Here is a 13,855-nt window from a genome sequence, read left to right as displayed (position 1 = left end):
CAAATATATTCGTTTTCGTTATGTCAAACCGGCCGGATTCATAATAAAATATAGTGCGTCGAGCGACTTCTTTTGCTAATAATATTGTTTTAAAATACCCACCACTATAGTGCGTGCAGATATTGTTAAAAATGACTAGAGGGGAGCCAAATATCGATAAAGTTGAGGATGTATGGGGCGGTTCAGATCCGAAACTCTTGAGACAGCCCATCAAAGCGTTGGAGGTTATAATTTTTTTATTATTCTGGTATCTTGTACCTCTTAATTATGTTCGCTTTTCTTGTTGTACACTACAACCCCATTTCGTTGTAGTTTTATCACCTATAAATATATAATTTAAAATAATAATTTTTATTAAGCTGTTTCATTAATTTTCTATGGATTTTCTAGGATAAACACAAGCTAGTCCCAGCATTCTTACAAGTGAAGGGTCTAGTGAAGCAGCACATTGATTCGTTTAACTATTTTATAAATGTTGAAATAAAAAAGATTGTCCAAGCGAATGAGAAAGTTTTGAGCGATGCCGACCCCTTGTTCTATGTCAAGTACCTGAATGCGTACGTTGGGACACCCGATGTGGAAGAAGGGTTCAACATAATTAAAGCCACCACGCCGCACGAGTGTCGGCTCAGAGACATGACGTATTCAGCTCCAATTACTGTCGACATTGAGTACACTCGAGGAAACCAGAGGGTCATCAGAAACAACTTGATTATCGGAAGGTAAGTTTTTCTTATGTGAAACCGCAAGGATCACAACTGCTCCCAACCCTTTGGAGCCCGTTCTCACTTCTATGTCATCCCACAGACATGTATAATGTATTAGATTATTTTTATCTTCTAACTTATTTTACCTACTCTTAGAAAATATGGTAAATATACAGAAAATACATAAACATTTAATACGCTCTTTTAATAGAAAAATCATCTTTTCTTTGCGCCATGTTTTGACATAACATAATTTTTAGACTGGGTTTTAATTTGTTTTTTCATTAAACCCAAACCAAGAACCTATTTTAGGATCATAGGTTCATATTTTGGTTTGAGTGAATTAAATTTTTTTTTTAAAAACATCTATAACAATGGACGCCAAGTGAAAAATCGATTTTAATTTTAACGAAATAACTATTAAAATGCATTTTTTTCCATTTTCGGAAACTAAAATACTTACTTTTCATTATCATCTAACTGATACACTGTGTTTTTCTATTCAAAGTGCGTATTAATTTTGTCCGTATTTTCTGTATATTTACTGAAAATATCTTTGATAACATGTTAAGTATCTTCCGCACTGCAGATGAGAGCTCCGTTGTAACCTCTTGTTACATGCTTCGTTTATGAGGAAAAGGGATAAGTTCCAATGAAGCTATAATCTGTTGCTATGCCGTGCATATTAAGTTAATATTAAACTGCGTTCACACTACAAGCATTTTTAGTGCTTGAGTTTTTTTGATGCTGCCCCAATAGCAGTACTTTATGACAATTGCGACGAGCAAAGTTAGGCAAATTTATCAGGCTGTAGTCTTTCTTTCTCCTCTTTTGATCAATGTGTGTGAGGTCATTTATCTCTTCAAAATAAATTGTTGATATTTTTACATCACATTATGTATTATTTTCTATTCTTTCAGAATGCCTCTCATGCTGCGATCTTCCAATTGTGTCCTCACCAATAAATCTCATTTCGAGTTATCTAAACTGAACGAGTGCCCCCACGATCCCGGCGGTTACTTCATTGTGAGAGGTAAGTCGATTACTATTAATTACTTCTTCTTCTTCGATGGCGCTACAGCCCATATCGAGCTTTGGCCTCCTGCAACAGTCGCCTCCAACTCCTCCTGTTCTCAGCGGCTGACTTCCAGTTTGTCACCTGGAGAAGCTGTGCTGCATCCCCTCTTACCTCATCTTCCCACCTCAGTCTGGGTCTTCCCACTTTTCTCTTTCCACCTGGGTGACCAGTCAGAATTCTTTTTGGGACGCGTGTATCCGGCATTCTCTGTACATGACCAGCCCATCTCAGCCTGAGGAGTCTCATGTATGCAGAGATGCTAGGGGCCTTATATATATCGTACAATTCTATATTGTGCCGGATACGCCACTGTTCGCCCTCTTTCACGGGTCCACATATTCTTCTCAGCACCTTTCTTTCAAAAGTATCCAGCATTTCAGCCATCTTTACCGTCAGTGTCAGCGCCTCACATCCATATGCCAATACAGTTCTTACAATGGTCTTATATATGGTTATTTTGGTTTTTCTGTGGACACTACGTGACTTAAACACTGGCACCAAAGAGAAGTATGTTTTGTTGGCTGCTGTGATTCTTCTTCTGATTTCTGCTGGATCCTCATTGTTCTCTGTCAGGCTGGAGCCCAGGTAGGTGAATTGATCGACCACTTCGTATGAGTAGTTGTCTTTAAATAGTGCACTACTTCTTCTTCTGTGTGAGGGGTTCCTGCTCTGTACCATCATTTTTGTTTTGTCAACATTAACTCGCAGTCCTACTTCCCGCGCCGCTGTTTCTAAAGGGTCGAAGACCTACTATTAATTACAGTCAGTTTTATTAACTTCTGTGTGACAGATAAAGTCTGGCAACAGTGTTACAACTTTATCAAGTATTTTTCTAATATGTGAATGATACAATGTTGTCAAATGTCATATTCGGTATAAAAAAGGTGTTCTGACCCAACTCATCCCCAATAGTGCTAGAAAATGCCAAAGTTCTCCCTTAACCTGTTTGGTGGCTATCCCCGTATGCAAATGTGGCATAACTCCATACAAGCCATTAAACTGTTATACATATCTCTATTTAGAAGCATAATTGAATACAACTCAGTAGTTTGGTCTCCCTCTTACAAAATTCACATTAACAACATTAAGCGAATACAAAAAAAATTTCTGTTTTATAAATTTTAAATTAAATATCCCACTAGAAGACATACAATATAATTTCTTATTAAAAACTTTTTTATTCAAAATTCTAAACTCTAAATTAGACTGTTGCGAACTTCTGCAACTCATAAACTTACGAATAACTACAATAACAACACAACAAAATACACTATTTCACTGCAACACACATAAGCGCAATTACATTGCGAACTCCCCAATACAACGGTTTCACACTACGGGAAACCAATACTTAAAGTGATGTCGATATATTTAATTTTAACTTTGCGAATTTGTTGGACCTAAGAAGAAGTTTCACTAAAACACATACATTGTGTCAAAACGTGCAGGTGCGATAGATTGCCTCGAAAAGGTTAATGATATGTGCTATTATCAGTTTGAATAATACACTAACATGATAATCTGTTTATTTTGCAGGACAAGAGAAGGTCATTCTTATTCTGGAACAGTTGTCCACCAACAGAATGATAGTAGATGAATTTAAAGGCGCCATTCAATGTCAAGTCACGAGCTCAACTCATGAAAAGAAATCCAGAACTAATGTCATTGTCAAACATGGCAAATATGTTTTAAGGCACAATGCTTTGGCTGATGTAAGTTATTGAGAATTATCTTTTAAATCTTCACAATTTATTTTCAACTAGCTGACGTGTCCCCGGTTTGCTCGACTTTTCTCTACTTTCTATAAATATAATATGCATGTTTTATTATATATAAACCTTCCACAAGAAATTCTCTAAATGATAGCGAAAACCCTATCAAAATCCGTTGCGTAGTTTAGAAGAACTAAGCGTACAAACAAACAGACGCGGATAGTGACTTTGTTTTATACTTTTTTTTTGTATTTCTTTGGCATTCACTATGTAACAATTTCTAGACATTTTTTGTTTTTAATGAGTTTTTATTATTCACAATGTACATTTGTTACGTATAAATTTTTTTATAAAATTAGCGACCGGTTTCGACACGTCCGTGTCATTAACTAGCTATTTTAAAACTAAATTTTTAAGTGCAGAAATATGGGGTTTTATTTAGTTTGGTTCTTTGATGGGAGGGATTTGAGGGAGGGGGAGGGGGTTGAGAGGGAAACGGAGGGAGGAGTCAACATAACGGGGAACATTGTCAAAAGAGGTGATTTGCAAGGTGCTATTATTTTATTTACTATATTAATGTTTGAATTAATTTTTTTGTTGATTTCTAATGTTTCTAATGCGCACAAATTAAAATATTTATTAATGTTAGAATGTTTAAACTTAGTTTTATCCCGGTTGAAGCTATGGCCTGATGGACTTTCCCTTTTAGCTAATGTATTTGTTTGGTATAGATATGTTGATGACATTTTTGTAATTTGGACAGGTAGCAACAGACAATTAGACAATTTTCTCACTTTTATTAATAACATTCACCAAAGTATAAAATTCACACTGAAACATAACGATAATAACAATTTAAATTTTCTAGACTTAAGCATCAGCTTAGATAATAATAAGTGTGTTTTTAACATCTATAGAAAACCTACACACACTGACTGTGTTATACCTTCTACTTCAATTCATCCTTTGTCCCATAAACTCGCCTCCTTCAACTCAATGATACATCGAGCCATTAATGTCCCTTTAAATATGAAGAATTTCAATAATGAAATTAACATTATAAAACAAATAGCTCTAAACAACGGATATAAACCTGACATAATTAATCGTTTAGTTAATAAGAAACAAACCAAAATATTTTCTAAAAAGTACATTTATAGTGGAGATAATAACACTCAATCTAGTAAAAATCTAATATATAAAAAACTTCTTTATACAGGCGACTTATCCTTAAAAATATCCCGCATGTTACCAGTTAATATTTCGACAGCTTTTTACACTAATTCTAAAATAAAAAACTTAATTAATAACAAGGATGTTTCAAATAAATTAGATAAAAATGGGATATACACTTTAGAGTGTAATGATTGTAACTCGCAGTATGTAGGTATGACTACAAGAAATTTCAAAACCAGAATTAGGGAACACGAACTATGTTTAAAAAATAATAATTTCTCCGAGTTTGCTAATCATTTGATAGAGACAGGCCATAGCTTCAACCGGGATAAAACTAAGTTTAAACATTCTAACATTAATAAATATTTTAATTTGTGCGCATTAGAAACATTAGAAATCAACAAAAAAATTAATTCAAACATTAATATAGTAAATAAAATAATAGCACCTTGCAAATCACCTCTTTTGACAATGTTCCCCGTTATGTTGACTCCTCCCTCCGTTTCCCTCTCAACCCCCTCCCCCTCCCTCAAATCCCTCCCATCAAAGAACCAAACTAAATAAAACCCCATATTTCTGCACTTAAAAATTTAGTTGTTTTATACTATTTAGAGATTAATGTTTAGGTTTTTTAATATTATGTATGTGTGTTTATTGCAGGACATACCTATTGCTGTCATTTTCAAAGCTATGGGCATCTGCAGCGATCAAGAAATTATTCAACTGGTCGGAACGGACAGTAATACATTGAAAAAGATGGCGCCTTGCCTTATGGAGTGCCACAATTTAAAGATATTTACGCAGCAAAAGGCCCTAGAGTATATGGGATCGAAATTGAAAGTTAAACGGTTAGTTCATAGTTATTTTACAATTAGAGATTAGTGCAAATATTGTATTTTAAAATTCTAATAAAGCGTTTATGTTTAGATTTGTGTCAGCAGCCAGCAAAAGCAGAACCCCAGCTGATGAAGCCAGAGATTTACTTGCCACGACTATCATAGCTCATATCCCAGTGGAGAATTTCAACTTCTATGTCAAAGCCGTTTATGTTTCCTTGATGGTACGGAGAGTCATTGAAGCCGAAACCAATAAAGTCACCATCGACGACCCGGACTATTATGGAAACAAGCGCTTGGAGTTGGCTGGTTCCATGCTGTCTCTGATGTTTGAGGACCTGTTCAAGAGGTTCAACTGGGAATTGAAAATGATAGCTGATAAAATAATTCCCAAAATTAAAGCGGCACAATTTGACATAGTTAAACACATGCGGCCCGATCTAATTGCCAATGGATTATTTACGGCAATTTCAAGCGTAAGTCACTGAACATAGTTATGTTAAAAAAAACTATTTCAAGTTTACTAAAATCAAACATTTTAAGAGAACTAAACTAATCAGCCAAATAAAAACAAGAGAATGAAATATAATAAAACCAAAAAAAATTATTTTAGGGAAACTGGACAATCAAAAGATTCAAGATGGAACGTCATGGCGTAACACAAATCTTGAGTCGTTTGAGTTACATTTCAGCCCTGGGCATGATGACCAGAGTTAACTCTCAGTTTGAGAAGACTCGTAAGGTTTCTGGCCCCAGATCCCTCCAGCCCTCTCAGTGGGGCATGCTGTGTCCCTCCGACACCCCCGAGGGAGAAGCCTGCGGGCTGGTGAAGAACTTGGCTCTCATGACCCATATCACCACGGAGTGTAACCAACTGCCCATCACTCGCTTGGCGTCCAATGCCGGTGTTGAAGATATTCGTCTCTTGGGAGGGGAAGAGATCAATCATCCAGATGTTTATCTTGTATTTCTCAATGGTAAGAATAAGAAATATTTTCCCGTGTATGTTTCTAAATTTCAATACACGCCGATCATGTCCTTTTCATAAAATTATAATTTTTACAGGTAACATTTTGGGAGTCATAAGGAATTACAATCGCCTCATTGAAGTTTTCCGAATGTTCCGTCGTAGGGGACTGATCTCAGCTTTTGTGTCAATCTACCCGAATCACAATCAACGCACTGTTTACATCTGCAGTGACGGAGGTCGCTTGTGTCGACCTTACATCATCGTCAAGCACGGAAGGCCTCTGGTTGAGCAACATCACATCTCCGAACTGGACAGAGGCATTAGGAAATTCCAAGATTTTTTGAATGATGGACTAATTGAATATCTGGATGTAAACGAAGAGAATGACAGTTATGTAGCTTGCAGGGAACATGAAATAGACCCCGAGTTAACAACTCATTTGGAAGTTGAGCCATTCACACTGTTAGGAGTTTGCGCAGGACTCGTTCCCTACCCACACAATAACCAGAGCCCGAGGAATACATACCAGTGTGCTATGGGCAAGCAAGCCATGGGAACTATAGGCTACAATCAGAGGAACCGCATCGATACTCTTATGTACAATTTAGTTTATCCGCAGTGTCCTATGGTAAAAACTAAAACCATTGAATTAACTAATTTTGACAAACTTCCTGCTGGTCAGAACGCAACAGTGGCTGTGATGAGTTACAGCGGTTACGATATTGAAGATGCTTTGATCTTAAATAAAGCTTCTATAGATAGAGGCTATGGTCGCTGCTTGGTTTATAAAAGTGTGAAAACAACAATGAAACGTTATGCCAATCAAACTTCTGACAGAATCCTGGGACCGTCGAGGGATGCCACAACAAATAAAATTATAAAATCACACGACATATTGGATGCAGATGGAATTGCAGCTCCCGGAGAATTGGTGGAAAACAGACAGGTCCTCATAAACAAGCAAATGCCGTTAGTTTCTCTGAATCCGATTGTAGCCGGCCAACCGCAACAAATAGACTACAAAGACGTCCCAGTGTGCTACAAGTGTCCCGTATCAGCTTACATTGAGAAAGTAATGGTGTCTTCTAATGCGGAAGAAGCTTTTCTGATCAAATGCTTGTTGAGGCAGACACGAAGGCCAGAAATTGGTGACAAATTCAGCTCCCGACACGGACAGAAAGGGGTCACTGGACTGATAGTCGACCAAGAAGATATGCCCTTCAATGATTATGGTATTTGTCCAGACATGATCATGAATCCTCATGGATTCCCATCTCGAATGACAGTGGGGAAGACAATAGAATTGATTGGTGGCAAGGCGGGTCTATTAGAAGGCAAATTCCATTATGGTTAGTAAATACGTCTGCTCATGTTTGTGTATTATATCACTGTGCATAAAGCTTACAGTGTAATTATACTGAATTACTTTACAGGAACTGCGTTTGGAGGATCAAAGGTCTCTGATATCTGTGATGAGTTGGCGAAACATGGATTCAATTATCATGGCAAAGATATATTTTACTCTGGCATTACAGGCGAGCCTTTGGAGGCTTATATTTATTCTGGACCTGTAAGTACAATACTTAAAAAAATTACATAACATCTTTATTGTTTTACGCTGATGTCGGGTTCTTAAATCAAGTCTCATTGTCTAGGTTTATTTTATCACGTAATATTGCAATGGCTGTTTGTTTTTAAATGTTATTCCTTTTCTAGGTTTACTATCAGAAATTGAAGCACATGGTACAGGACAAGATGCACGCTAGAGCCAGAGGTCCGAGGGCTGTGCTCACAAGACAGCCGACTGAAGGTAGATCGAGGGAGGGCGGACTTAGGCTCGGGGAGATGGAGAGAGATTGCCTCATCGGATATGGAGCAAGGTAACACAGGATATTATTGATACCCTATTCAAATTATGGCCGTGACTTAGATTATACAACTTTTTACAAGCCTAACTCGTGTTGAAAAGGGAGTAAGTTGGTACTCGCTGTGGGTTTCAAACTCAATAGCCAAGTGACAATCCACCAAGTTATCAGTTAACATTATAAACATTCAATCGACTTCATACAATTCGTAAAATCATAGTTAATCAAGATCTTATCAAAGACACAATTGTTCTTTTAAATTTTAAAATAAATCAAACTTTGTGTAGATATTATGTAGTTATTTGGTGTCTTAAATAAAAATAAATAAATTTGGTGTCTCTGATAAATTAACCTTGCCTTCTTCGTATGCAGGTAAAAATAGCATTCTGTTGAATTGCAAATGTTTTATAATTATTATTTACAATGAATTTTTGCGTATGAATTTTAATTTCTTAATTTATATGAAAAAATTTAACAAGCCTCACTAAACTAAGTGTCAAGCAAACTCTACACACGAGTCAAGTATGCCACCTTTGGGGATGCTGTGTGGAGGGTCTTTTTAAGGAGAGGAAGGAGTTGTGAATACGGGTCTAAAGAGAACTGTAGGAGGGAGGAAACACAGATGCCAGCAAAACCTTCCACAGCCCAGATGTTCTCATGAACTCAAGAACGAGTCGTAGAAACAACCCATTCTCATGTGACATAATGTCAATCGTGTAATGATAATGTATGGCGAGCATTTGGTGTTTCCCGATTATGCACCGGTGCCGAAGGGATCAATGACGTTAGTTCCTCGGAGCATCTTCCATTGAAATACTGGTAGAACAAGAACAGCATACTCACTTGACGCGCGTTCTCTGAAGATTACAATCCTTTTGTTAAGAGAGGTGAATCTATCAAACAAACCACCTGTTTATGCACAGTGTCAAGGGTTTTTACAAATATGTTGGGGCTCCAGACCAGAGGTGGCTGCCAAATTCAACAGTGGGGCACACTTGCGATTTGTACAGACAGGTCAGCATACATATTTCGCACACTCTATTTCGACTTATGTAATTATTAACATATTTGATAGTTGAAACGCTTTGCATTGTGTAGACTGTCTGGGTGAAACTAATAATCTAAATAAATTATGTTAGATATTATACAGGGTGTATCAGGACGTATCTGACAGACTTGTAAGAACGATTCCTGAGCTTATTTGATGTAAAAAATGCAGACAACATTTAGGTCTACGGTGACATTTTTTTCAGTTATACCACGTGACAAGCACTGTCCCATAATATTAGTCAATGCCGTGGGAACGGGAGAGATATGAGCACTTTCTTATTAATATTACAAAAGTATTTTCAGCCAACAGTCCTCCACACTAGTGATCAAATTCTTGTAAAGTATTACAAAATCTAAATTATAAATCGAAATGTAACATAAATATGTTTTTCTATTAATTTCGACCAGTCAGTGGCTGAGTTGACATCGCGTTTGAGTCCCACCCAGGCGTAGTGGGTTCGTTTCCTCAGCTCGCTAGGTCCTCCATCAAAACACAAGCAACATTTTCCCCGCTTATTGTGGTGGTAGTAAGAGATTTTCAAATATTGTCAGGTTATTCGTAACCCGGGAATATTTGTCTTTCTTTTAAAAGTAAAAAATAAAATTAATTTCCAATTTATATTCAGTAAATACAGTAATCTAAATTATGTCATCATTTCTCGGCTACATAAACTTTTAAAGAATTTGGTGTCTAGAGTGGAGGGTGCAGACAATAATAATTAAAACGAAATTCCACAGTACACTGTACATTTTATTTTCACTTAAATGATAACATTTTTATAAACGCATGATAAAATAAACTATGATAATTTATGACAAATATAGTATCGAATATAAATATTATTTATGTATGATTTGTACTAAAAGCAATGTGTGAATCACAAAATAAAAATGCGAATAAGGGTAGAATTATCCTATACCAAAATTCTACACATTAAAGTCTATCGCCTAGCAGAATTCATTAAATAGTCGATTCTGATTTACTGACAGTAGAAGTATCTAGATTTGTGGAACAGAATGTATAATTTCTAGTAGAAACAGGCATAACTGTCAATTTGTATAAACCACCAGTCAAAGTATGTAGATGCTAGGACGGGTTCACAGAATTTGAACAATACCTCAAATGTTAAAATTCAAGTTTTGTTCATTTCTATTTGATGAATATTATGTATTGTTCAAATTCTGTGAAACTTTACAGCGAAAATCATCATACATCATATTATTTCCTGAAAAATAAATAAAAGTTGGCAATTTTTCTTCTACTAAGGGATATTTCATCACCTCTGAGTAAACTATGAATTAGCGCTACTCGTGTATATTATCTGTTTCAACATGACTGAGTAGCACTACCAGTCAAGTAAATGTCGTGTTAATCAGTTTACTCAGAGGTGGTGAAACAGCCCCTTACTGAGATATCACGTGACTAGGGCAACCCCCACCCCGTTTATATTAGGTAATAAAAGCTTTAAAAAAATAACAACCTTGCCTTCTTCGTATGCAGGTAAAAATAGCATTCTGTTGAATTGCAAATGTTTTATAATTATTATTTACAATGAATTTTTGCGTATTATTTGATCTAGGCAAATATTGATTGATTATTATTAGTTAATTCTTTGCTTACAACTATAATATCGTTGTTAAGATTCAATCGATTTTTGTTTTGTAGGAATTAAACAATATATAAATTCACTAAGAACGGCACCCCACTCCAATTGTTAATTTTGTAGAATTTAATAAACAAATCTACTATTAACTAACTAACCATCACGTCGTTTCCCGCAGGGGTAGGCATATGAAGAATTTACGATAGAGCTTTGCAAGTAAAATAAAAATTATATAAAATTTCAAGTATAATAAATAACTAACTAACCATCACGCCGTTTCTCGCAGGGGTAGGCAGAGAAGACGGACCGCCGAACAACTTGGTCTTGACACACACTTCTTGCCTCATTCACATTCATACATTATCTCATACATACTCTGATATGCTTACGCTTACATCAGCCTTGCACTCTTTGCGGATCTCCACATTTCTCACACGCTCACACATGGTTTTACCACGCATACGCCTCAGGGATCTCATTTCAACAGCATTCAGTCTACTTAGCGCCAACTGCGTTCAGTCTTCCATTAATAGAGTTACCTTCTTTAAATATCTCTGTCAGCCTCCCATCTCTCGTAAAGATACTTCCTAAATACACGAACTCATCCACCTGCTCCAAGTATTCCTCATACACAGTTATATTGCACAATGTTTTCGTACAATATAACTCCATGCACCCCCTTCCATTCATAAAAGCGCCTTGAACATCCCATATTTTATACTTAGTTTGTCATTTTGATTCCTTTTTCCTCTTCCAGGCGTTTCTCTCATTCTTTCACTCCAACTCTTACCTTTTTCTTATATCTTTATATACTTCTTTCGCTCGATCCTTCTCTTTGCTGGAAGCACTGCCAGCCGCAATCGGACATAACCATGCTTTCTTTCTCTGAGACCAGTGCTTTAATCTCACCATCCCACTATGCATCATCTTTCTTCCTACCTTGCGTACTTATTCCACAAACCTCTCTAGCAGATTCACTTTTATGTGGTTCCATAATTGGTCTATGCTTAGACCGTCCATTTCCTTTTCATTCAATCTCATCTCTGCACAATTCACTTACTTGCTTCTCACATTATCGTTTTGCAGTTTTTCTATTTTGACTCTTGTTGGAGTCAATTCTGTTTTCACTTTAGAGCGCCAACCGGGATAGAGGTTTACTCTCGACACTACCAGAAAGTGGTCAGTTTCAACCTATTGACAAAAAACCTGTAAATAGATAATATGGTGCAACTTTGTATTCCAGCATGCTCCTCATCGAGCGTCTGATGATCGCGTCGGACGCCTTCAGTACGGACATCTGTAACGCATGCGGGCGGCTGGCGTATGACGGCTGGTGCCACGCCTGCAGTAGCTCTGCCTCCGTCAGCACCATCGAGATCCCGTACGCCTGCAAGCTGCTCTTCCAAGAGCTCACCGCCATGAATATCGTGCCCAGACTTACTCTCAAGAAGTATTGCGAATGATTTTAATAAATAATATACAAACTTAATTGTGTTCTTTTATTTTTATAATTTTAATTTCTTAATTTATATGAAAAAATTTAACAAGCCTCACTAAACTAAGTGTCAAGCAAACTCTACACACGAGTCAAGTATGCCACCTTTGGGGATGCTGTGTGGAGGGTCTTTTTAAGGAGAGGAAGGAGTTGTGAATACGGGTCTAAAGAGAACTGTAGGAGGGAGGAAACACAGATGCCAGCAAAACCTTCCACAGCCCAGATGTTCTCATGAACTCAAGAACGAGTCGTAGAAACAACCCATTCTCATGTGACATAATGTCAATCGTGTAATGATAATGTATGGCGAGCATTTGGTGTTTCCCGATTATGCACCGGTGCCGAAGGGATCAATGACGTTAGTTCCTCGGAGCATCTTCCATTGAAATACTGGTAGAACAAGAACAGCATACTCACTTGACGCGCGTTCTCTGAAGATTACAATCCTTTTGTTAAGAGAGGTGAATCTATCAAACAAACCACCTGTTTATGCACAGTGTCAAGGGTTTTTACAAATATGTTGGGGCTCCAGACCAGAGGTGGCTGCCAAATTCAACAGTGGGGCACACTTGCGATTTGTACAGACAGGTCAGCATACATATTTCGCACACTCTATTTCGACTTATGTAATTATTAACATATTTGATAGTTGAAACGCTTTGCATTGTGTAGACTGTCTGGGTGAAACTAATAATCTAAATAAATTATGTTAGATATTATACAGGGTGTATCAGGACGTATCTGACAGACTTGTAAGAACGATTCCTGAGCTTATTTGATGTAAAAAATGCAGACAACATTTAGGTCTACGGTGACATTTTTTTCAGTTATACCACGTGACAAGCACTGTCCCATAATATTAGTCAATGCCGTGGGAACGGGAGAGATATGAGCACTTTCTTATTAATATTACAAAAGTATTTTCAGCCAACAGTCCTCCACACTAGTGATCAAATTCTTGTAAAGTATTACAAAATCTAAATTATAAATCGAAATGTAACATAAATATGTTTTTCTATTAATTTCGACCAGTCAGTGGCTGAGTTGACATCGCGTTTGAGTCCCACCCAGGCGTAGTGGGTTCGTTTCCTCAGCTCGCTAGGTCCTCCATCAAAACACAAGCAACATTTTCCCCGCTTATTGTGGTGGTAGTAAGAGATTTTCAAATATTGTCAGGTTATTCGTAACCCGGGAATATTTGTCTTTCTTTTAAAAGTAAAAAATAAAATTAATTTCCAATTTATATTCAGTAAATACAGTAATCTAAATTATGTCATCATTTCTCGGCTACATAAACTTTTAAAGAATTTGGTGTCTAGAGTGGAGGGTGCAGACAATAATAATTAAAACGAAATTCCACAG

At 36.8% G+C, this 13,855-nt stretch overlaps 1 protein-coding gene across 1 annotated transcript; it reads left to right on the top strand.

Moving 5' to 3' along the window:
• Positions 1 to 6: 6 nt before the first annotated feature.
• Polr3B (RNA polymerase III subunit RpIII128) lies at positions 7 to 12,487 on the top strand. The gene is made up of 11 exons (XM_089634399.1): positions 7 to 224; positions 391 to 722; positions 1,628 to 1,740; positions 3,322 to 3,497; positions 5,334 to 5,521; positions 5,601 to 5,985; positions 6,123 to 6,486; positions 6,575 to 7,828; positions 7,913 to 8,049; positions 8,196 to 8,359; positions 12,242 to 12,487. The coding sequence occupies exons 1-11, from the start codon at positions 132 to 134 to the stop codon at positions 12,459 to 12,461; spliced, it is 3,426 nt and encodes a 1,141-aa protein (XP_089490525.1). The 5' UTR covers positions 7 to 131; the 3' UTR covers positions 12,462 to 12,487.
• Positions 12,488 to 13,855: the final 1,368 nt, after the last annotated feature.

This window comes from Hesperophylax consimilis, chromosome 8 (assembly GCF_061612785.1).
Source record: "Hesperophylax consimilis isolate HC1 chromosome 8, BYU_Hcon_1.0, whole genome shotgun sequence".
NCBI lineage: Eukaryota > Metazoa > Arthropoda > Insecta > Trichoptera > Limnephilidae > Hesperophylax > Hesperophylax consimilis.
The sequence above is the reverse complement of the archived record's forward strand: the minus strand, read 5'-3'. Positions and strand labels throughout refer to the sequence as shown.